General features: G+C 43.7%; 1 protein-coding gene across 1 annotated transcript in view; it reads left to right on the plus strand.

The window, feature by feature from the left end:
* Window positions 1-23,850, plus strand: part of RSBN1L (round spermatid basic protein 1 like) — a 99,003-nt gene extending 75,153 nt beyond the window's left edge. Inside the window, exons 4-8 of the mRNA XM_040413045.1 lie at window positions 1,607-1,744; window positions 3,290-3,432; window positions 5,827-5,994; window positions 8,599-8,707; window positions 22,822-23,850. Coding sequence (XP_040268979.1) covers window positions 1,607-1,744; window positions 3,290-3,432; window positions 5,827-5,994; window positions 8,599-8,707; window positions 22,822-23,391 — 1,128 coding nt within the window. The 3' untranslated portion in view covers window positions 23,392-23,850. The remainder of the gene's footprint in view (window positions 1-1,606; window positions 1,745-3,289; window positions 3,433-5,826; window positions 5,995-8,598; window positions 8,708-22,821) is intronic.
* Window positions 23,851-25,872: the final 2,022 nt, after the last annotated feature.

The raw sequence follows: 25,872 nt of genomic DNA on the forward strand, positions 1-25,872 counted from the left end.
GACATCTGCATGAGGCTTTACATGCACTACCACAACAGGACGGTTTCTTTCTAAAACCGTGATGACGGAAGAAAGTGTCAGAAACCACATGTATTCACATACATCTTAAACTGCATAATTTGCATCCAGTAATGGTGGACTACTAATCCACAATGTGTGGTCTGTTACCTAAATTGTATCTAATTTCTTTATAGAGGTTGCTGTTCAGTTTTTATGATGCAGAGCTCTAAATCCCGGTCTACATCTAGAGCGGACTGACTGCCTGCAGCCACCACTAGAGGGCAGTAACTGTGCTGTAGTAACGGATTTGGAGCTCGCCCTGCTCAGATTGATAGGTCTCGCCCTGTTTGCAAATAGAGATGTCAGTCAAGCCAAGCATGAAATCTTGATAAAAAAAGACTCTCTATTTATTGCGGTTTTGTTGCATTTTTTTTGCGCAATTTTTATGTGTTTTTTTTTTGTTGTGGATTTTGTTTCAGATTTTCTGTTTAACAACTTCATTGAAATCTATGGGGAAAACCACTATACAGATGTAGCCAAACTAAAGCATTTACATGAGCCAATAATCATCCAGATTATCGGGAACAACCATTTCTGTGAACAGTCGTTCCCCACAATCTGCCTCTGTAAATGTGCCGCCGATGAACGTGTGCTCATGCAGACACCACTGATCATGGCAGCAATCAGCTGCTCAGAAACCATAATTTGCAATAGCAATCCCTCATTCTAATACTGTGAAGGAGATCGCTGCATGTAAAGGCGGTGGTCTCCTTCACTGAACAAGCAGGAACGCTTCCCTCCTGACAATCGGCTGCAGAATCGTCCGTAAACCTGCCTTAAGGAATTGTGATAACGCGTCACTTCGCTGACAAAAGCCATTGAATCTATTTAAAAAAGTCAATTTCTTTCCATTGTTTTCTCAACACATTAACCTTTCCTTTTAACTTGGCCACTTTTGTACATAAGGTGCAGAATCGCAGTGAACGGTCAATTTCCACAAAGTGTATGGGACTTTTTTTTTTTTTTTTTTACCTACAAAGATCTGCACAGAAAAACTGCATGTAAAAAGCACCACCACCCAAAAAAGTGCGTACATCCCCTTTACTATAGAACAACTCTGTACTGGGATGAAGGGATAGCTGTGTAAAAGCTAAAATAGGGTTTTTGCAGGATTAATATTTTGGGGAGTAAATATTATTTATTGAACAAATGACATTAAAAAAAGCATAAACTTGAATTATTTTTCCTTAAGAGCTACAAAGTTAATATCTACTATAATCTTAATAATAATAAAGTCTCACGTGTGTTGCAAAAAAAACAAACACCTTTAGAATGCAGAGTTCCAAAAGATGACATTTTGCTCTGGTCGCAAAGGCCCAGAACACCCTTGCTATAAATACAGGTTAAAGCCCCATTTTCTGCCCCCCTGCCTGGTACTCTGGGGTGCTGTGTAGTGGTTGCATTTAGGTCTGATCTATACAAATCTAACCAGTGGGTGGATGAAATAGACACAGTTTGTGTTGTTTCTATGGGGTAGTGGTGGTGACCAGTATCATATTCCTGCAGCCATTGGTTGCCCGGCACTAATGCACTTTGTCTTCTGTAGGTAAAGAGGACGTACTCTCATGGTACTTACAGAGCAGGTGCAATGAGGCAGATCAGCCTGGTGGGCGCAGTGGATGAGGAGGTAGGGGACTACTTCCCAGAATTCCTGGACATGTTAGAAGAATCTCCTTTCCTAAAGGTAAGAAAGCTGTGTGCCTAATGGTCATTCCTTGCTTATTACATTAGCCATATGAATCAAGCATAGTGTTCAATGGGAGACAGCGCTACAATTTGTGGATTTAGTTTTAAGCTATGACTCTCTTTTTGGTGTCTGGATGGACTCCACTTGAAGCCATGGCGGGTGTCTGCTTGCAGTTTAAGAGGACCTTTCATGGGGCCAGACATTAGGAAATAACTAGCAGGTTATGTAGGGCACTGTGCAGGGATGTAATATCGCTTACTAGTTTGTCTGGGCGCCGCTCCGTTTGCCCGCTGTGCCCCCCGGCAGTTTTCTCGGCTGGTATGCTAATACTGAGCATCGGTACAGGGAGGAGGAGACTGTCCTGTTTCTCAATGGGCGTTCCTTCTCCCTGGCTGTGACGCGATCCAATCACAACCTGGGTGGCAAAAAACTCACCCTTTCCCTGTGATGCAAATGAGCCAGTAAGGTACCCAGAGGGGTGTCACTCTTGCAGGAAGGAGCCCAGTCACGCCCACTGCTACTGCCCAAGCCCGCCCTCATGCTGGGATCAAGAAAAAGGGGGGCAGAGTTATGGCTTGAATGTGATGTAGGAGGAGTGAGTGGACACATTGTGGCAGGAGGCGTGTCTGGGCTCCTTTCTGCAAGAGCGCTGCCCCTCTGGGCACCTTACTGGCTCATTTGCATACCAGAAGATAGAAAACATCTAATGCTGGGAATAAGGTACTAAGTGCTATTAGGCTATGGCTTTACTGCAATAGCGATTATCCTGGAGCTAAGTCTTGAACGAATCTGTGGCATTCAAAGTGAACAACCGAGGCATTAAAGGGGTTATCCCACTTTGCATATTCATACTTACCTGCTGCCAGCGCGCCGTCTACTTCCTGGATTCTGGCTGGGGGCGGGCTTCATCTTGATTGAAGTCTTCTCTCGGCCGGGCCGCGCGCGCTGGACTGAACATGCACGCCGCCGCGCATGCGCCATGGTGACTTATTCCTGGCCAGTATAGTACAGAGCCGGCGTGCGCGTTAGTGGCTCTGTACTATTCTGGCCAGGAAGAAGTCACAATCGGACTTGGAAGTGCATGGGGTTAACGTTGTCTGTCCTGCAAGTTGCCTTGACCGTAACCCGTTGGCTGCAAAAGTTCTAAACCTGTTTTAACCCACTTCTTGCTGGTGGCAACTTACAGTATAACTTCACCTTATTCACTTTCACTAGTGACAAAGTTGCTGCAATCTTTGGCTACGCAATGTGTAGCCCTGACATTATGGCTGAGCACCCGTAGACCAATAAGGGATGGCAGTGAAGCCTTCAACACATTGCAATTCCTTCATCATATAATAGAACAGCAGATATGAAAGCACTTTATATCCGAGGTATTGTTAAGATGGGGAGGGGTATCAAGTAGTCAAAGTAAAGGTAGCTTCATCACTATGTAACATCCTGACACACTCCTCCTCAGCCATAATATATGGAATAAACTGGAGCAAGTCTGCGGTTTAATGTGTATGTACTGACTGTGTCCAACCTTCCCTTGATTGACAGCGAACGTTGCCTTGGGGCATTTACTCAAGCCTTGAGCTCAAGAGCCGCAAGGACAGTGATGACGGTCCTATAATGTGGGTGCGCCCAGGGGAGCAGATGATTCCTGTGACTGATATGCCAAAGTCTCCTTTTAAAAGAAAAAGGTACATAACGGTCTGTGTTGGGAAATGTGACTGACCCCAGATGATCTAGTCCTGCCCTGTACTTCTGTGCACGCCACAGACCACTCCATTTTATCTTATTCGCATTTAGCCAAAAAGCATGAATCATAGGGAGGGTCATTTTGAGGATGAATCCTTTTAAGCACAGAAGCAGTACCTTACAGGGTGACGGGAGAGTTTTATATTCCCAGATAACCCTGTGGTCTGCTGACGTACTATATGGTCATGTGCAGTCTTTCAGAGGGGGCTCTAGGAACTATATGGGGTATGGCCATATGAGCCAGTGGGAATAAATGAACTCATTTAATTATTATTGAATATTATTTTAATAATTTAAATTTATTCAATTAACTCCTTGTTAATAATGAAGAATGAATAAACAATTTGGTCCTAATTAATTAGATCTCTCTGGCTCGTACAGCCATGCCCTATTACGCTTTGATTAGAGCACTACTGTTTCCTACAGGGGTGGACCGGCCTTAGGCTTGTTTCACACGGGCGTTGCGGGAAAATGTGCTGGTGCGTTGCGGGAACACCGCGATTTTTACGCGCGAGTGCAAAACATTGTAATGTGCTTTGCACGCGCGTGAGAAAACCGCATGTTTGGTACCCAAACCCGAACTTCTTCACAGAAGTTCGGGCTTGGGATCGGTGTTCTGTAGATTGCTATTATTTTCCCTTATAACCATGTTATAAGGGAAAATAATAGCGTTCTGAATACAGAATGCATAGTAAATAGCGCTGGAGGGGTTAAAATAATAATAATAATAATTTAACTCGCCTTAGTCCACTTGATCGCGTAGCCCGGCATCTCCTTCTGTCTCCTTTGTTGAACGGGACCTGTGGTGAGTATTAATTACAGGAACAGGACCTTTGATGACGTCACTCCGGTCATCACATGATCCATCACCATGGTAAAAGATCATGTGACGTACCATGTGATGACCGGAGTGACGTCATCAAAGGTCCTGTAACTGTATTTAATGCTCACCACATGTCCTGTTCAACAAAGGAGACACAAGGAGATGCCGGGCTACGCGAACAAGTGGATTAAGGTGAGTTCATTTTTTTTTATTTTTTTTTTTTAACCCATCCAGCCCTATTTTTACTTTGCATTCTATATTCAGAATGCTATTATTTTCCCTTATAACCATGTTATAAGGGAAAATAATAATGACCGGGTCTCCATCCCGATCGTCTCCTAGCAACCGTGCGTGAAAATCGCACCGCATCCGCACTTGCTTGCGGATGCTTGTGATTTTCACGCAACCCCATTCACTTCTATGGGGCCTGCGTTGCGTGAAAAACGCAAAATATAGAGCATGCCGCGATTTTCACGCAACGCATAAGTGATGCGTGAAAATCACCGCTCATGTGCACAGTCCCATAAAAAATGAATGGGTCCGGATTCAGTGCGGGTGCAATGCGTTCAACTCACGCATCGCATCCGCGTGGAATACTCGCCCGTGTGAAAGGGGCCTTAGACTGTACAGGGAAATTTCCTGTTGGGACATGACCAAGGGGCCGCCTGAGCCCTCCTGACAGCTGGGTACATAACGATCTGATACTCTAAGGGGTTCTGCACTTTGTTTTAACTGATGATCTATCCTGGATCATCAGCTTCTGATCGGCGGGGGGGCCAACACCCGGGACCCCCGGCGATCAGCTGTTTGAGAAGGCAGCGGTGCAGCCTTCTCACTGTTTACCGCTGGCCCAGTGACGTCACGACTAGTATAAACTAGCGTGGGCGGGGCTAAGCTATGTTCACTTGAATGGAGCTTAGCCCCGCCCAGGCCAGATCAGAAGGATAGATCCTCAGTTAAAACAAAGTGCAGAACCCCTTTAATGTTAGGAGAATCAGGCACTTATCAACCTGGCCAACGGCCGCAAGTGCCTCCTGAACTCAAATTTATCGCCGGGTCAGGACAGTGATGCAGTTGAATACTGTGGTTGGGGCGGCAGTATTTTGTTTGCTTCTCCTGGGGTGGTATTTTGTGCTGCACTACAGTATTACAGGCCCTGCCATATTCTGATGTCCCTGCTTACTTGTGTTGCCCCATCTTGTATAAATTTGGACCCGCCCAAAACTAGTCCACTTTTAGATTATTATTTTTTTATCCAGGGCATCTTTAAGTTCCCAGTCCGCCCATGGATAGTTGGTGTACTGGATCATTCCTAACCTTAGCTCTTAATTAGGCTTCAGAAAGTGTTGTATAGAGAATAAAAAATCCACTCTCCTAATCTAGTCTCTGGTGTGTAGACATGTGGACAGGTTCATGCACACCACTGTAGCCACTCACTGGCCTCAGCAGTCACATGCTTTCTCCTAACAAATTATAATAGCTATCGAAGATCTTCATTATATCCTTCTACCAGGACTACCAATGAAATAAAAAACCTGCAGTACCTACCTCGAGCTAGTGAGCCTCGGGAAATGTTATTTGAAGACAGGACAAGAGCACATGCTGATCACATAGGGCAAGGCTTTGAGCGTCAGACCACGGCAGCCGTAGGTGTGCTGAAGGCTGTGCACTGCGGAGATTGGTAAGTGATCCCATCTTTTCTGCATCCATACACTCCTGCTTTCCATACACTCCTGCTTTCTTTACATGTGGTTCTGTCCTTACAGAATAAGTACTTACCTGTTATATATTTAACTGGTATCAAGTAGGATGCTAGAGGAAATGGCTCAATGGTTTAGGTATTTGAGCGGATCCCATAACCTGTTTTGGAGAGGCATGTTTAATCAGGCTTTCTAGTGGGTCACTGCTACCACCAGTTTGTGGTATTTTCAGTGTGTGGAGTAAAGAGCAGCATCTGAATGTCAGCTATGGGGGATTGATGAAGGTGAGTAACTATGCCTTTTTTAAGTGCTAGGCCTATTTCACATGGTAGTTATGGATCTGGCAGGCTTTTCCCCTGCCGGAACAGCCTGCCGGAGCCATTAAAGGGGTTGTCCAACCCCTTAAATGCCCCGGAACCTCATGCAGGTTATACTTACCCCACTCCCTGGCACCTGCGTTGCTCCTGATGCTCGCATAGCCTCCACTGCAGCCTCCTCAGTGTCACCCACGATGCCATGGAGGCTCGTTGCAGTCTGCTATCGGCTTCCTCCAGGACCAGGAGGGAAGTATAAAACCAACCCCTGCCAGGACTATTACCAAACATGTCACATATGTCAGATTTGCAAAGGACAGGTATGTCAGGACAGGTAATAGCTTTTATTATCTTAGCTGATATTGCATTTGTCACTGCACATGTCTGAATTTATGCGTCAGCGATCCAAACCTTTACTTGTCCCAGCACATGTTTGTATGCTTGGCGCCTGCTTACTAATTCCTTGTCTTTGTGACCCGTTTCTACGCATGCAACTGATTTGTATTCTTGGCGCCTGCGTACTAAATCTTTTTGGATGCCAGCATCACCGTTCCTAGCTTAGGGTACTTTCACACTAGTTTTATTCTTTTCCGGCATTGAGTTCCGTCTTAGGGGTTTAATACCGGGAACATAACTGATCAATTTTATCCTAATGCATTCTGAATGGAGAGCAATCCATTCAGGATGCATCAGGATGTCTTCAGTTCAGTCCTTTTGCCATTTTAGGATGGAGAAAATACTGCAGCATGCTGCAGTTTTCTCTCCGGCCAAAAAGACTGAACACTTGAAGGCATTAATTTACATTGAAGTGTATTAGTGCCGGATCCGGCATTAAATGTTTCGGCATAACGGATCAGGTTTTCCGGTCTGGGCATGCGCAGACCGTAAAAAATGCTAAAGTTTTTTTTATACCGGATCCGTTTTTTCTGGATAACACCGTGAAGAAGTCTGACAAATGCCGTAAGTTTGCATACGTTTTGCGACGGAACTGCCTGCCGGAATACTCTGCCGCAAGTGTGAAAGTACCCTTACCTACACCTTTACTGGTAACTCTTTTATGCCAATTTATTTTAAATCTATTTGTGTTTTACTTGCATTACATGTACCATTAGTTTGTTCACCCGCACCCCTGATAAAGGCAGTTTTTAGTTGGACATTTATACCAGTGTCCCTGTCCGGCTTTATATGGGTGTCTGTATATTATTACTATATTCTTGTATGTTTTTAGTTTTCAGAGATATCTTGCTTTGTTTGCTTGATTTAATCCTTGACACTTTGCAATTGTTAAGAACTGTGCATTTTATTGTACTTTTGCTGACACCTTTATCTCTGCCTTTACAATTGGCTTAGTCTGTGTTTCAGCTCAGAAGTATATAGGTTTATTGCTGTCAGGGACTGGTTTGAGGCGCTTATGATGACACCCCTTTAGTGTGTTTCACATCTCGTATGTGATGTTAGAGTTTTTGATAGCTTTTTCTTTTTGTATGTACTTCGTGTAAGGCTAGTTTCACATCTGTGACTGTTCTGGCATAGAACAGCCTGCTGGTGTTTTCCGCATCTGGCATTGCCAAATACTACTGCCTGCACGCCATGGTTTTTGACTGGCCGATTCCTGACATACCATGCTGGAACATCCTGCCGGAGAGGACAGTTGCAGATCTGAAATTGGCCTATAAAGCTTTTTATATATTTCGGTGTGTTCACTTGTTATTACTACACCTCTGCCTTCTCATTTGATGTATTTAGTCTGTTTGTTCAGGTTGTGTAGCACCCTTGACTTGTAAGGACCAGTTCACACTTAAGTTATTTGGTCAGTTATTTCCATCAGTTATTGTGAACCAAAAGCAGAAGTGAGGCCTACTCGGGGATACAGTATAATGGAAAAACTTCCTCCTGTTCTGTGTTTTTGACCTGCACCTGGTTTTAGCGCACAGTAACTGATGGAAATAACTGACCAAATAACAAGTGTGAACTGGGTTGTGCCTGCCCATTTTTGTATTTTTATGTCTGAAGCCAGCCTAAGTGCATGTATATTATTAAAGAGGTATTCCTACATGCCCCATATATCGCCTATCCACACCTATAAACCATAGTCTGTGCCGTTACTTGGTATTGGCGCACAGTAGTAAATGCAGTAGTCAGGGAGTTGCATGTGGCCCACTAAGAATGTAGTCTTCTAGCAGCACAGACACCATAATTATTTTCAAGTAAATGAAATGTGTAGAAAATAAATGCTGCTGTTTTAATGCATTGTCTTTGTCCACAATTTAGGAATGAGCAGCCCCGGATAACCAAAGATGTAGTATGTTTTCATGCTGAAGATTTCTTAGAGGTGGTACAAAGATTGCAGCTAGATTTACATGAACCCCCGCTGTCCCAGGTAAGCTCATCCACTGGTGGCTTTCACAGACTAGTGTCAACATTTGCTCTCTTGCATACTATTGTTTGCTATTTATATGTGTGGGGTTTTTAACCCTCTACCCACCCCAGCCAATTTTCATTTTCCCACCCAGCCTTTTCTTTGGACGTAGCCATAGTCAAATAGCTGGATTTTTGCTAGACAAGTTGTACTTTTTAACCACTACAGGACCGCCGTACGCAGGATTGCGTCTTTGCGGCGGCCCTGTTATTCCTCCTGGACGCGCCGGCGCGTCCTCTCGCGAGACTCGAGATTTCCTGTAAACGCGTGCACACAGGCGCGCGCGTTCACAGGAACCGGAGGTAAACTATCTGATCTACAGCCTGCCAGCGGCGATCGTTCGCTGGCAGGCTGTAGATGCGATTTTTTTAACCCCTAAAAGGTATATTAGACGCTGTTTTGATAACAGCGTCTAATATACCTGTTACCTGGTCCTCTGGTGGTCCCTTTTGCTTGGATCGACCACCAGAGCACACACGCAGCTCTGTAATAAGTAGCACCAATCACCACTACACCCCCCCCCCCCCCCTGTCTCTTATTAACCCCCTTATTAACCCCTGATCACTCCATATTAGACTCCCTGATCACCCCCCTGTCATTGATCACCCCCCTGTAAGGCTCCATTCAGACGTCCGTATGTGTTTTGCGGATCCGCAAAACACATACGGACGTCTGAATGGAGCCTTACAGGGGGGTGATCAATGACATATAGCCCATATAGACACCCTGATCACCCCCTGTCATTGATCACCCCCCTGTAAGGCTGGCTCCATTCAGAGGTCCGTATGTGTTTTGCGGATCCATGGATCGGATCCGCAAAACACATACGGACATCTGAATGGAGCCTTACAGGGGGGTGATCACCCCATATAGACTCCCTGATCACCCCCCTGTCATTGATCACCCCCCTGTCATTGATCACCCCCCTGTAAGGCTCCATTCAGACGTCATCAATGACATATAGCCCATATAGACACCCTGATCACCCCCTGTCATTGATCACCCCCCTGTAAGGCTGGCTCCATTCAGAGGTCCGTATGTGTTTTGCGGATCCACGGATCCATGGATCGGATCCGCAAAACACATACGGACGTCTGAATGGAGCCTGACAGGGTGGTGATCACCCCCCTCTAAGGTTCCATTCAGACGTCCGTATGTGTTTTGCGGATCCAATCCGTGGATCCGCAAAACGCATACGGACCTCTGAATGGAGCCTTACAGGGGGGTGATCAATGACAGGGTGGTGATCACCCCATATAGACTCCCTGATCACCCCCCTGTAAGGCTCCATTCAGACATTTTTTTGGCCCAAGTTAGCGGAAATTGATATTTTTTTATTTTTTTTTCCTTACAAAGTCTCATATTCAACTAACTTGTGACAAAAAATAAAATCTCACATGAACTCGCCATACCCCTCACGGAATCCAAATGCGTAAAATTTTTTTGACATTTATATTCCAGACTTCTTCTCACGCTTTAGGGCCCCTAAAATGCCAGGGCAGTATAAATACCCCACATGTGACCCCATTTTGGAAAGAAGACACCTCAAGGTATTTTGTGAGGGGCATGGCGAGTTCATGTAAAATTTTATTTTTTGTCACAAGTTAGCGGAAAGGGAGACTTTGTGAGAAAAAAACAAAAAAAAAATCAATTTCCGCTAACTTGTGCCAAAAAAAAAAAAAATTTGATGAACTCGCCATGCCCCTCACGGAATACCTTGGGGTGTCTTCTTTCCAAAATGGGGTCACATGTGGGGTATTTATACTGCCCTGGCATTTTAGGGGCCCTAAAGCGTGAGAAGAAGTCTGGAATCCAAATGCCCTCCTAAAAGATACTCATTGGAATTTGGGCCCCTTTGCGCACCTAGGCTGCAAAAAAGTGTCACACATGTGGTATCGCCGTACTCAGGAGAAGTTGGGCAATGTGTTTTGGGGTGTCTTTTTACATATACCCATGCTGGGTGAGAGAAATATCTCTCTATAATGACAACTTTGTATAAAAAAATGGGAAAAGTTGACTTTTAGAGAGGTATATGTAAAAATACACCCCAAACCACTTGCCCAACTTCTCCTGAATACGGCGATACCACATGTGTGACACTTTTTTGCAGCCTAGGTGGGCAAAGGGGCCCAAATTCCAATGAGTACTTTTAGGATTTTACAGGGGAAGGAATTTTTTATTCCCCTAAAGTGAGGAAAATTGGCTTCTACCTCACAGGTTTTTTTTTGCCTTCCTCTGGATCAACTTGCAGGATGACAGGCCGAACTGGATGGACAAATGTCTTTTTTCGGCCTTATGTTACTATGTTACAGGGCATTTTTTACACATTTGGATTCCAGACTTCTTTTCACGCATTAGGGCCCCTAAAATGCCAGGGCAGTATAACTACCCCACAAGTGACCCCATTTTGGAAAGAAGACACCCCAAGGTATTTCGTGATGGGCATAGTGAGTTCATGGAAGTTTTTATTTTTTGTCACAAGTTAGTGGAATATGAGACTTTGTAAGGAAAAGAAAAAAAAAAAAAAAAAAATCATCATTTTCCGCTAACTTGTGACAAAAATAAAAAGTTCTATGAACTCACTATGCCCATCAGTGAATAACTTAGGGTGTGTACTTTCCGAAATGGGGTCATTTGTGGGGTGTTTGTACTGTCTGGGCATTGTAGAACCTCAGGAAACATGACAGGTGCTCAGAAAGTCAGAGCTGCTTCAAAAAGCGGAAATTCACATTTTTGTACCATAGTTTGTAAACGCTATAACTTTTACCCAAACCATTTTTTTTTTTTACCCAAACATTTTTTTTTTATCAAAGACATGTAGAACAATAAATTTAGAGAAAAATTTATATAGAAATGTAGTTTTTTAAAAAAAAATTACAACTGAAAGTGAAAAATGTCATTTTTTTGCAAAAATTTCGTTAAATTTCGATTTAAGAACAAAAAAAGTAAAAATGTCAGCAAAAAAAGTAGAAATACCACCAAATGAAAGCTCTATTAGTGAGAAGAAAAGGAGGTAAAATTCATTTGGGTGGTGAGTTGCATGACCGAGCAATAAACCGTGAAAGTAGTGTAGTGCAGAATTGTAAAAAGTGGTCTGGTCTTTAAGGGTGTTTAAGCTAGGGGGGCTGAGGTGGTTAATGGTGAAAACTACGATTTTTTTTTTTGGTGTTATTGGGTATGGAAAAAATGCAAATCCGGCATTGTTTTTAGATTTTCATTTTTACAGCATTCAGTATGTGGTAAAATGAAATGACGGACAGACATATTCTTGGGTCAGTAAGATTATGATTGTACCAGATTTTTATAGATTTTAATTTTCTACTTTCAAACAAATTACCATATTTTTCGCGTTATAAGACGGTGCGTTCTGGAGGACAATAAGAAAAAAATATTTTTCATTAGACTTCAGGTCAGACCCCAATGTGAATGACCCCAATCAGACCTCAGATAAGAGCCCCAAAATAAATAAGAACCCCCCCCCCCCATTTCAGACCTCAGATCAGCTCCCATGCCTCATAAAATAAATAAATCCACTTACCGCTCCTGCTCTGGACGCCACCCCTCACCGCCAGTGCACTCTCTCTCTCCTTCCTGCCGCGGCTGTGCTGTGGACTGACGCGCACAGCATGAGATCACAAAGAGCGCCCTCACACTGTGCTCAGCTACAGCAGACAGCAGATGACCAAGAAGCAGTGAGTACAGAGCCTTCACCGCTTCCCAGTCCTCCTGTACTAATGATTGCTTCCATAATGGTAGTGCTCATTAGTATTCGCCCCATAAGACGCAGTGACATTTCCCCTCCATTTTGGTGGGGAAAAATGCATCTTATGAGATGAAAAATACAGTAAAAGCTTAAAAATAAATAAATAAAATGTTCGTCATATTCTTACACTTGTCCAGCGTTGAGCTCTTTTTTTTTTTTTTTTTTTTTTTCAGGGTGTAACTTTTACCAGTACAATTTTCAGTTGATACAACTTTTTAATTATTTTTCGGGAGGCAAAGTGACCAACGTGCAATTTCTGGTATTGGGATTTTTTTTTTTCTTTACAATGTTTACTGTGTGGGATAATTTTTTTTTATAAATGGTGGTACTTTAATTGTTTGATCATTTTTACACACAATACCATTTAGGTTTATTTAATTTATGCTAAAAGTTTGTGTTTCGTAGAATTAAACTTGTGATCATTTTATTGCTTGTACCAGACACTGAAATACTTCTGTATTGCACTGTATAGTGATTTTACCAGTCTCCTTTTAAACCCTGCCAGAGGTTTCACTTGAATGGAAAATGTGCTGCAGTAACCCGTCACAGCCAATAAACAGTGGATGAAGCTGTCTGCTTCCGATTCTGCCCATTCTGCTGATCGCTGGTGTTGCTGGCTGTTGGACCCCCACCAGTCTGATATTGAAGACCTGTCCTGAGGATAGATCCTCAATTTCTACAGCCCAGATAACCCCTTCATTCTGAGTATTTAGGGTGCCTGCACACGGTATGTTACGCACGTTTTTTTCTGCAACAATTTTGTTTGGAAAAAACGCAGCATAATATAGTAACCGCAAAGTGTATGAGATTAGACAAATCTCATGTACACTTTGGTTTTTTTTCATAGGAAATTGACCTACTGTTCGGATTTTGAAATCTGCTTGTGTGGATTTCACTCTTTTCAATGGAAGGGTGAGATCGGCGGAAAATCTGAATCAAATCCGCACAAAAAATGCGATAAAGGCTACATGCACATGACCATATGTGTTTTGCAGTCCGCATACAAATCTGTATGTCATCCGTTTTTTTTTTTTTGCGGATACATTGTAACAATGCCTAAAACGGACAAGAATAGGACATGTTCTATTTTTTTTTTGCGGGGCTCCGGAATGAACATACTGATGCGGACAGCACACGGTGTGCTGTCCGCATCTTTTGCCGACCTATTGAAATGAATGGATCTGCATCCTATCCGTCAAAAAAAATTGGAACGGAAACAAACAACGTTTGTGTGCATGTAGCCTAAGGCCTCATGCACACAGCCGTTGTTTTGGTCCGCATCTGAGCCGCCGTTTTGGCGGCTTGGATGCGGACCCATTCACTTCATTGGGGCCGCAAAAGATGCGGACAGCACTCCGTGTGCTGTCTGCATCCGTTGCTCCGTTCCGTGGCCCCACAAAAAAAAAAAATAGAACATGTCTTATTCTTGTTCGCACTTTGCGGACAAGAATAGGCATTTATATTGAAGGCTGTCCGTGCCGTTCCGCAAATTGCGGAACGCGCACGTACGCCATCCGTGTTTTGCGGATCCACGATTTGCGGACCGCAAAACACACCACGCATGAGGCCTAATAGTGTGGATTTTTCTGTATGCAGGCACCTTTAGGCTAGGGCTAAACTGCCTTTTTGTTGAGTGACAAAAGTGCAAAAAAAAATGCAACTTGCTGTCATGCGTCACTTTAGAACAGGCATCCTCAAACTGTGTCCCTCCAGCTGTTGCAAAACTACAACTCCCAGCATGCCCGAACAGCCTACAGGTATTAGCCTACAGCAGGGCATTGTGGGAGTTGTAGTTTTACAACAGCTGGAGGGCCGCAGTTTGAGGATGCCTGCTTTAGAACTATGATTTGTCTGTTAAAACAGACCCAAGTCGTGTGCGACCTGCGGCACAAATCCAAATCCATTTTGCTACTGTGGTGTTGCAGTATGTCGAGTTTTGCACTGCAACATCATTGACAATCATTAAAACAATTGTCGTGCGACACGTTGCCGTGTAAGCCTAGCCTTATGGCATTTCCACATGATGTCTGAGTTGCTGAAAATGTTCCCACGTTCCACTAAATGCCTTAAAATAAATCATATACTCACCTGTTTCTTCTCTGCACTAAGGTCCTCCCCCTGGTGTTTGTATACAAAGGCTGCAGCAATGACAGAGGTATACGCCACGTGACTGCTGCTGCCAATCACTGTTCTCAGCAGTCTTCTGCCGTGTGCAAACAGTGGGAGGAGGACTGGAGCTACAGCACAGACAACTGTGGGAGAGAAACATGTGAATATTGTCTTTTAAATTTTGACATTTATACATTTAGTGGAATGGGGAACATTTTTTAGGGCACTGCTAAACTGTTGACAGCATTAGATAGGGGCTGGGGAGAGTAGGACAAATAACTTTTGAGGAGATTTTTGACATCAGGATAAGTTTGAATATGCCAGATTCTGCTGTTGCAAATTCGAAGCCCCTCTCCTCTCTCTGCTCTGTAACCCTTAGAGGTCTGGAATGTATTGTATAACACTGACATAATGCTGTCAGTGTTGGCCAATACATTCCAGAACTGTAAGGGTTACATAGCATCATAAAGCAATATAATGATATGCGACCCCAGGACGGAAGCTGCCGCATACTTGCGCTGCGAGTCCGATGCGTGGAACTTGCTTGTCTGAAAGGGGCCTTATACTTCAGGGACCGAGAAAGTTGTACTTTCTAATGGAACCGTCTTATATTGCATACAGTGTAGTGAGAAGCAGGGGAAAAAAAATTCCAATTGGGTGGATTTGGAAGAAAAAAACACAATTCTGCCGTAGTTTTATGGGTTTCCTTTCTATATTATATATATATATACTGCCTTCCCTGTGCAGTAATACTTACCTTCATTCTACGGGTCAGCGCGATTACAGTAATGCCACATTTATTTGGTATACTTTAAAAAAATTAAATCTATTTTTACTTTGTATTTCCGTAGTCTGACCTCCATATTTTTTTTATATTTAGGTGTACTACTCAGTTTTTGCAGGGCGGGCTGTAGTTTTCATTGATACCATTTTGTTTTTGATCACTTTTTATTCACTTTCTGGGAGGTGAAACAATAAATAAAAGAAAATAATAATAATTTTAAAAGCTTTTACTACAACCCCCCCCCCCCCCTCCTCTAGGGGGCTTAAACATATGATCGTCTTATAAACTTTGTAGCCTATGGGAGCTTCATTGTGTTCCTGTGGAGCCCTGAAGATTGTTGTGGCAGGCCTTGGATCCTTCAGAGGGCCTGAGGCTGCCATAAGAACGGCTCCTTCAATCACTGAATAGGGGAGCCGATTGAGCCCCGGGAGAGTATTGGTCCTTGGAAAAGCCCTCTCAGATGCCATGGTTGCAATTGACCACGGCATCTGAGGGGTTAAGTATCTGTTATTGGCATTATCGCCGACCACGGACATAACCTGTGGGTCAGCCACCTGGCAGCTATGGCGGCCGCTCTGGAGCAGGCGCCATCTTTAAAGAGACAACTTGTGCCATACATGTATGGTGCATGTCGTCAAGGGGTTAACACACAGAAGAGAGCACTTCCCAGTGAAGCCCCACCCTGTGCACAATCTAGCAGAATAAAATTGTACATTCATACTACTTCTGATGTGAAAAGCTGTGCCCTCTCCACCCCTTACCTAGTGCTATCAGTAGTTTAGCATGGGCAAAAATGCTGGCGGTCCTCCCCTTAATATAGCGTTAAGCCCTCGTTTGTAGCAATAACAGCCTCCACTTTTCTGGGAAGGCTTTCCTCAAGGTTTTGGAGTGTGCCTGTGGGAATTTGTGCTCATTCAGCCAAAAGAACAATTAGTGAGATCAGGAGTTTACGTTGGAAGAGAAAACGGACTGGAAATCTAGCGGTATGCATTCCAGTAGGCAGCGTTCTGCAGGCATCTGCCAAACATAGATTCATCCATCAGACTGCCACATTGTGAAATGTGACTCCTCTCTCCAGAGAACATGTTTCCATTGCTCCACAATCTATTGGCATCATGCTTTACTCCACTCCTGTCAATGCTGGACAGTGTGCAAGCGATTCTGCTCCGACTGTGATAGAAACCTGTTTCCTGAAGCTCCTGGCCTCTTCTCGATGGAGCAGAAGAGATGTTGATGCACCAGCACTCAGCGGCCGCGCTTGGTTCACGTGGTCACTTTGTGGCTGAGCTAATGTTACTGCTAAACTCTTCTATGATAGTGCCACATGAAAGGTACGTTCACAAATGGACTGTGTGGCAAATCCACAGCGTTTTACAGTACCAGCAAAGTGGATGAGATCTTAAAGGGAACCTGTCACCTGCAAAACGCATATTAAACCGACCACAGTACCTTACAGTATCCCCCAGTGTGTTGCTAATCATGTTTTTCTTTCCTCTTTGTGTTTCTTCATACTCATTAAAAACGCAGTTTTAATGTCTGTTGGCGCTGTCTCCGAGTCAGGCTTGAAGTCAAGGGGGCAGCGGCCTCCTTGCTTCAAGTAAAGCGAAGTCCGCCCCTTACCCCTCCTCTCTACAATTAGATGGACATGCTGCCGTGAAGCCGGGATCGCGCTCTTCTAGCGCATGCGCGGTACGCATGCGCTAGAAGAGCGTGATCACGGCAGCATGTCCATCTAATTGTAGAGAGGAGGGGTAAGGGGCGGACTTCGCTTTACTTGAAGCAAGGAGGCCGCTGCCCCCTTGACTTCAAGCCTGACTCGGAGACAGCGCCAACCGACATTAAAACAGCGTTTTTAATGAGTATGAAGAAACACAAAGAGGAAAGAAAAACATGATTAGCAACACACTGGGGGATACTGTAAGGTACTGTGGTCGGTTTAATATGCGTTTTTCAGGTGACAGGTTCCCTTTAAGAAATCAGCTTGCAGCTTATATTGACCTACGTTGTGCCGCAGCATGTCAATTTGTGCTGCGGATTTTACCCTTTGCAACACATAGGGTGGAATCTGCAGCAAAATTGGCATGTAACACAGGTTCTTGACACAGATTTGTTGTGGATATAGCTATGGAAGCTTCTTCACCATATAGTCCATACCCTTGGGGCTTCCGCGCGTAATAGAAAATCATGTGGTAAAATACCCACAATCAGTTTTTTTGTTTTTTTTTTAATCTTCAGCACTTCGTTTTCTGATGAGGAATAGTTGTAGGTTTCTTGCAGATATTCAACATGGAGTTTAATTGAGAAGTCACAAGCTGTAACAAACTCAGGTTTGGATGCAGATTACTAGTTGATCTGAAGCAAAATCTGCAAGGTTCACATCTGCTAGAGGCCTTGGTCACAGGTTCTGCATACAGATCTCTTGTATCCTGCAGAATTCTGGAATAAATAATGGAGACCTGATGGACCGCGTTAGTCTGTCAAGTATCATTTGTGTGTCAAATATATTGGATCTGGTTGTTTTCTGTTTTTTTTCTCTTCCAACACCGGAATAAATAAATAAAAATTAAAAGGCGACACACGTTAAAAAAAAAAAACACCACTTTTTAAAATTAAGATAACAGTATACTCCCATCCCCTGCTGCTTCCGTGGGTTCCCTTGCCTGGTCCCATGCTGGTTTCTGTACAGTCCCCCCTCCTGAGACGTCATAGCAGGAAGCTGGCTGTACAGAGGCCGACTGGGGACCAGAGATGATTTGTCATGGAAGTTCCAAGGAAGGGAATTAGTGTTTTTCATTTTTGCCGCTTAGTTATTAAAGGGAACCTGTCATCAACTTTATGCTGACCTCACTGAGGGCAGCATAAAATAGTGACAGACATGCTAAAAGTAAGTGGTTGCCAAGAACCAGCATCATAATCATTGCAGCCCAGGCCTTGAAAAGAGTTAAATCTACCTGAGAAGAGTCATGGTTATCCATAATCTCCTGCTCTCCCGCCCATCTGCTGATGACTGGCAGTTCTCTCCTAGACAGAAAGGGAGAAAACTAGGTAGAGGACTGACAGTCATCAGCAGGTGGGCAGGAGAGCAGGAATTTATGAATAACCAGGACTCTTCTCAGGAGGCCGGGACTCTTTTCCAGGCCCAGTCTGCAATGGTTGTGATGTTGGTTCTCGACAGCCACTTACTTATAACTTATAAATGACAGACCGCTGAAATCAACTCACCTGTCTCTTCTTTATTCTGCTGTTAGTATGGGCAGCATAAAGTTTATGACAGGTTTCCTTTAAATGCAGGTAAAATCCAAACATTAGATTTCCTTTCTGATTCTTGTGGAATTTTTCTGCAGCAATTTCTAGTACATGTGGTTGTACCCTAAAAGTCGCTGAGCTTTTCAGTACAGCCCATACAACTACCAGTGTTTGGCCTCTCACACCTCGGTGAATCACGGACATGTGTGGCCCGTGTTCTCTATGTGCATCTTATGTATCCATTGACTTTAATGTTTGTATTCGCACATAAATGGTTTTCCATGTACCGTGAGTCCGTGATGATACCACACAAGCATTCCCTAGTTTGTCTGTAATTGCGGATCCCTTATGCAAGTTAGTCTATGGGTCCTTGAAAACAATGGACACAACACCGATGGTTTGATCTATGGTTTTCACACCATTGGTAGGAGATGCTCTGGAAATTAAGTGGTGTACGTGGAATATGGATGACACGGAGGGCAAAAAAACACACACATCCTTTACGAATGAACCACTGACCATCTTGTTTACTGATGTAATCACGGATGTGTGAAAGGGGCCCTTGTCTGAGATCGTATGGCTGTGCGCTTGATCTCATGCATCTGTTTGCAGTGGGTGATACTGAACCCCCTGAACTTAAAGCGGTTGGCCACTTTCCGGTTATTGTTGACCAATGTGTTTTGTGAGATAATTATATGGTACTTACTAATATAGCCTTTGTAAACAAGGAGGAAAACATTTGTTGAAATTCTGCACCATTTTCTATTTTTTATAATGTTTTCCCCCTTGTTTTTTTTTTTTTTCAATCAAATCGTTTTTATTATTCAAATAAAATTGGCATATCACAAGACAGTTTACGTCTACAATTTTTCTGAGATTTTCTCCCTTCCACATCTCATATACACAGAATTGTATAAAACATTATCATATGTCCAAATATTTGATACATCTTCCACAGTCATTGTACATAATGAATATACCAATATAAAGACAAAACAGTTACAGAGTTATTTGACTGTTAAAACCCAACCCCCCCCCCCCCCTCCCCCAACTACCAACCCCCCCCCCAAATCAGAGCATGAATTTCTAAGACCTTTTTATATTACTACATGAGTGAGACAACCATTCATTCCACAACTTTTCAAACTTCTGAGGACAACCTCTCCTAACAAACACTCCCCTCTCTAAAGTCAACATATCATGCACCTTTCTCACAAATTCATCCACAGTTGGCGGACTCCCCTGGATCCACCTAAAGGCAATCAACTTCCTGGCCACATACAATAGTCTCCCAACTGCCACTTTGACCGCCTCTCCCCCACCAATCTCCTTCACATATCCCAGCACACATATCTTTGGGTCCTTCTGCACCCTCAACTCCAGGTTACGATTAATCAAAGTCAACACCTCATCCCAAAAACTACTTAGCACTGGACAAGACCAAAGCATATGAAACAGATCTGCACCTTCCGCCATACATTTTGGACAATTGTCATCAGTTCTAACCCCAATTTTCCGTAAAAACACTGGCGTTTTGTAGACTCTGTGTATGATAAACAGTTGTGACAACTTACCCTGTTCACTTACAGACACTCTCGGGACTGCCTCCAATATATCTTCCCACTGTTCCTTAGGGATGTCCCCCAGATCCTTTTCCCATTTTCTCATCCTTGTAAGAGGGAATTCTATCAAAAATTTGTCTAAAAGCAGAGTATACACCTGTGATATCAAACCTCTCTTTCCTCCAGCTGGGAGAACCAGTTTATGGACCACATCCATTTTTGCAATAATGCAACCCTTCCTTATCGTGACATCATAGGCGTGTCTCAGTTGCAGGTATTGATAAAACCACACTTTAGGGATGTTGAAATCCTGCTGTAGGCCTTGAAATGATCTAAATACATTAGTCTCGATCAGTTGACCTATCCTCATTACTCCATGGGATTCCCAATTTCGGACTCCTGATAGAGAAATGAACTCTGGCATCAAGTTATTGTTCCATATTGGGGAAAGCTCTCCTACCCCACCAACTCCCCTGATCAATTTCACCTTTGCCCACACTTTTTTCATAAGCTCTATAAGCGTTACTTTCTCTCTCCCCCCATGCATCCCTGCACCCTCCAGAATACCCATAAGATCCCTATTACCCACCCAGTGTTGCAGTATCTTCCCCGTCACATCTGGTATCTGAAATTCCATCCATCCCTTAAAATGTTGACACTGAGAGGCTAAGAAATAAATCCAGGCGTTAGGGACAGCCAAGCCACCTTCAGACTTGGGATATTGCAGCGTCTCCAGCTTAATCCTAGCTTGACCATATTTCCAGAAAGGATCTCTAAATATCGAATGTATTTTCCTAAATCTCTCAACTGGGATCCATACAGGGGCATTATTCAATATGTATAGTAACTGAGGCATCATTACCATTTTTAGGAGATTCACTCTGCCCACCACCGACAGAAAGAGTCTACCCCATGTCCCTGCTTTCAGCCTAAAGGTATTTAGCAAGGGAGTTAGATTAAGCTCTTCAAAATCTAGCAGTCTAGGTGTTATATATAGCCCCAAATATTTAAACTTGCCCACCCAGGGAATCAAACTATCTGCCTGCCCACCAGAGAGTGCCTGTCCGTCTACCGGCATCAATGCAGACTTCTGCCAATTTATCCGAAGCCCAGAGAAGCCACCAAATTTATCTATTAAAGCCATGGCCGCATCCAGAGAGCCCCCAGTGTCACCCAAAAATAACATAGTGTCATCAGCATACATTGCCATCTTATTTTGCGTCTCACCATATTTAAACCCCACAATAAGAGGTGACAGGCGGATAAGGGCTGCAAGTGGTTCAATTGCTAACGCAAACAACAAGGGTGACAATGGGCACCCCTGTCTGGTGCCTCTGGTCAAAGAAAAGCTATCTGACAACCCCCCATTAGCTCTGATCCGTGCCTTTGGACTTGAATACAACACTTTCACCCACTGAATAAATCGAGCACCAAAGCCCATGACTCTCAAGGTTTCCCATAGGTAGTTCCATTCAACACTGTCGAACGCCTTGGCGGCGTCTAACGCAAGTAAGGCCCTATCTCCTCCATTATCTGCTGGAATATTCAGACTGGCATATACTCTACGGATATTTATAGCAGTCGATTTCCCAGGCATAAAGCCCGTTTGATCCGGGTGCACTATAGTTAGTATTACCCTGGACAGCCTGTTCGCCAACACCTTCGCCAGGAGCTTCACATCTGCTGTTAATAGCGAAATTGGTCCATAGGAATCAGGAACTTTGGGATCTTTCCCAGGCTTAGGAATAACTACTATGATAGCCTCCTGCATAGAATGTGGTAGCGAACCCGTCTCCAGAGAATATTCAAGAACCTTAAGTAATTCAGGAAGAAGTATCCCTTGCAATTTTTTATACACCTCCACTGGTATGCCGTCTGCCCCCGGCGCCTTACCATTCACCATCCCCCCAAGAGCTGCCTCTAACTCCTCCAGCGTGATCGGCTCTTCCAGTCTCTCTCTATCCTCCTCTGATAACACTGATAGCTGAGCCTCAGCCAGAAAGGTGGACAAGGCCTCCTCCGAGCTAGACGCCTTGGAAGCATAGAGAGAGACATAAAAACCTTTTAGAATATCTAATATCCCTTTTGTATCCTGGCTACTATTTCCCCCTTGTTTACAAAGTCTTTAGTGCTGTCCACCCAGAGGTCCTGTCCATAAGATGGCCGCTGGTGGAGGGTCGTGTGACCAGACAACTTGCCTCCTTCATTCAGACACTCTGCACTAATCTTCAAAGAGTACAAGTACAGATGGCAAGTGCAGTGTATTTGAATGGAGGAGGCATCGCCTTGAGATGATCTGCCTGGTCACATGACGCTCCTTCAGCGGCCATCTTATGGACAGGACTTCTGGGTGGACAGCACAAAAGACTTTGTAAACAAGGGGGAATATCTTATGAAATATAGAAAATGATGCAAAATTTCAACAAAGGCTAAAATCGTAAGTGCCATATAATAATCTCACAAACACATCGGCCAACCATAACCAGCAAGTGGCCAACCCCTTCAATAATGAACTTTTGGCTGTATATATCCATCTGCTTTTTAATGTGCAGTATCAGTTCTCACTATGTTTGTACGATCATTTCACTAACTGTCAGTCTTTTCATTCCAGTGTGTCCAATGGGTTGATGACGCAAAGCTAAATCAGCTGCGCAGAGAAGGCATACGCTACGCTAGGATTCAGTTATTTGACAATGACATCTACTTCATCCCAAGAAATGTTGTGCATCAGTTCAAGACGGTTTCTGCTGTATGTAGCCTTGCTTGGCATATCCGACTCAAGACGTACCATCCAGAGGTGGCTCAGAACACCGGTAATTTAGAGGTAACGCCCAATGAGAGTGAGATCAAACCAGAGAGCGAAGACCATACATTTCCCTCTCATGTACAGTGTTCTGACATTTGGCAGCTGAAGGACCTTGAGCAGAAAGCCCAGCAAGTAAAGCGGGAGCCAGTGTCGCCCCACCAAATGAATGATGCTTTTGGCAATATTACCCTTCCACCGGTTCCCACCACGGCCACAGAATGTGTGACTTTTACAGTTAAGGACACCCAAGTCAAAAACGGAAGGGAATCCCTCTTGGGACTGATTAACACAGACTCCACAGAAAGTAGAGCTGACAGGTGGCAGTCTAGATCTACGAACCCAATTGTGCGGACAGAAGAGGAACCTCTGTGCTAAAATCTGTACATAGCTCTATTTTCCTTTTTATTCTACATGACGTAACAATAATAATAATAATAATGTAATGATTGGTAAATGATGGGACAAGCTTTGGCTTGTTCTGTAGTCTGTTACTGAATCTAGTTATGTAGCGATGTAACATTCCTCAGTGCCTGTCCATAACTGTGAACTGTCAAAGCACTTAGGGCCAGATGCACTGTAAACACTGCAGGTTTAACATAAAGTCTCTCTAAAGTTTTCAGTTTTAGGTTCTAGGATAGAGCTGACATTAACATATATATTTTTTGTAAGATGAGCCAGAATTCTTTTTGACAATTCCCGGCTTTTCCATAGAGCTTATTTATATCAATTTTTCATTTTAAAGGTGTCAGCACTGTAGTGTAAATAGCTTTTTTAAATCTTTTTAGTGTGATTTATACTGAAATGTGAACCACCTAATAAAGGTTCATAATGATGCATTTGGTTTTCTTTGCCGACATGGCCTGGTGTGGCTACAACAGTTGTGGAGTTAAAGGGGTTGTCCCATTATGACAACGTATTACCTAACCACAGGGTAGGGGATGAGTGTCTGATCGGCAGGTGTCGAGCTGCTTCCCATTTGAATGGAGTGGCTGACAAACGTGTGTGTCTGCCGCTCTATTCAACACATGGGACTGCTGGACTTGTACTGGGCTATATCCAGAAGCCCCATAGAGCTGAATGGAGCAGTAGTGCACATGCGTGACCACTGGCCCATTCAAATGGGGGAGCAAGGACCCCTGTTCTCTTGATTGGCTGGGTCCCCAGCAATCAGACACTAAGTTGTCTTAATGGGACAACCCATTTAATGTCACTTTCCTGTTCTTCCTTAAAGGAGTTGTCCAGGATTTTTTTTAAGCCCGGCAAACCCAACAGTACCTGTGAAGAAATCTATACTTCCTGCTCCCTGATGGTATGTTCCAACTATATTGCTACTGGGCTGTCCGGTCAACCTCTAGATGGACAGTCACATTTACTGCAGTAATGTGTCCCCATCCCCAAGCAGCATTTCACTGCTGGGTCGCGTGCTGCTTAGGGACATGTTACTTCTGAGGCTAGTATATGGCTGCAGAAGAGCACTTGACCCCCCCCCCCCCCATGCAGATGTTGACAAATTAGGACCGGGAGCCATGAAGGTGGAACAGAGAAGTATAGACTCCTTCTGGGTGGGAAATTTTAAAGAAAAAAATCCTAGATAACCCGTTTAATTTTAATAGTAGGTTAAACATTGTACGGCTGTATCTGCACTCTTCCTATTAAGCAAAGGCAATTCTTGAAAATACAGCAGCTGGATTGCTTGAAATTGTAATTTCTATTCTAATAAGGGATTGAATTGTGATCACCGACCCCATTCTTAGATATGTTGATTCTGAAATGCCTCTCTTCACCGTTTCAGTTAGCGGATTTAAAAAAAGTCTATCGTGTTCATGCCCAAGCGAATCCAGAGGAAGGCAAATCTGATCTAAATAGCAGAGAGCCAATTTGCCGTAAAGTATTGGCCGGATCTGTGGATCAGGATTCCATATTAATACCAGTAACCCCTGAATTTTGTGTTTTACAAGGAAGAGATCTAACCCCTTCTGAAATCTGTCCACGCTTTCAGCAAGTCCTGTGGCATCATGCTCCATAATTTTACACTTTACAGTAAATTAATACCTTTTTTGTGATGGAATGTAGCTTTCACTATAACAAGTGACCCTGTGTTCTCTGGGTCCGCAACACATCATTTATCACATAGGACATTATAGGGACCATTTACATAAAATATGTCCCCTACAACCTTCCCTTCTGTAGGGTATATTTAGTTTTGATGACCTTTCTTCAGATCTGAGATTCTTCATGCCTCATATTTAGTTTGGTTGCCCTTCTTTCTAACTCTCTGATACCTTATGGACTGGTGCCCATACTCGAGCTATGCTTTTCCTAATACAGGGCAATATCTTGTTGGCTTTTGATGCAGTAGACCTTCTCATTTAGTCTGGTAGGAGCTTATCTTGATGGATATTCAATATAGTTTGAAGGACAAACCCAGTCAAAAGTGATCATCTGCCACGTAGGATCACACTGCAGGAGTCTGATCTTGGATCCAGTTCCTGTACTCTGTGTCCTATTCATTTATTCACGAGTAGATTTCTGACTATATATTCTGAAGAAAAGGTTCAGACAGTGACACTATCTGTGACCTGTCAGACAATCATTGGCCAATATTAACCCAAACAGACCCCCCCCAGGTCATGACTGCATTGTTTCCTCCTATTTGATAGACTGCTCCCTAAATAAGTTGGCTATATGGGGAGACCGTAGTTATACTGCGAATGCATCAGATGCATGTGGTTAGCCCATAGTGGGCACAAAGCACCTGATATATACAGCCCCTGCAGAGTCCAGTGGTGCTGGCTAATGGCAGTACAAGGAGCACTTCTAGAGGACAGCCCTTTTGGTCAGCAACTTTCCTTTCTC

This window comes from Bufo bufo, chromosome 1 (genome assembly GCF_905171765.1).
Source record: "Bufo bufo chromosome 1, aBufBuf1.1, whole genome shotgun sequence".
Classification (NCBI taxonomy): domain Eukaryota; kingdom Metazoa; phylum Chordata; class Amphibia; order Anura; family Bufonidae; genus Bufo; species Bufo bufo.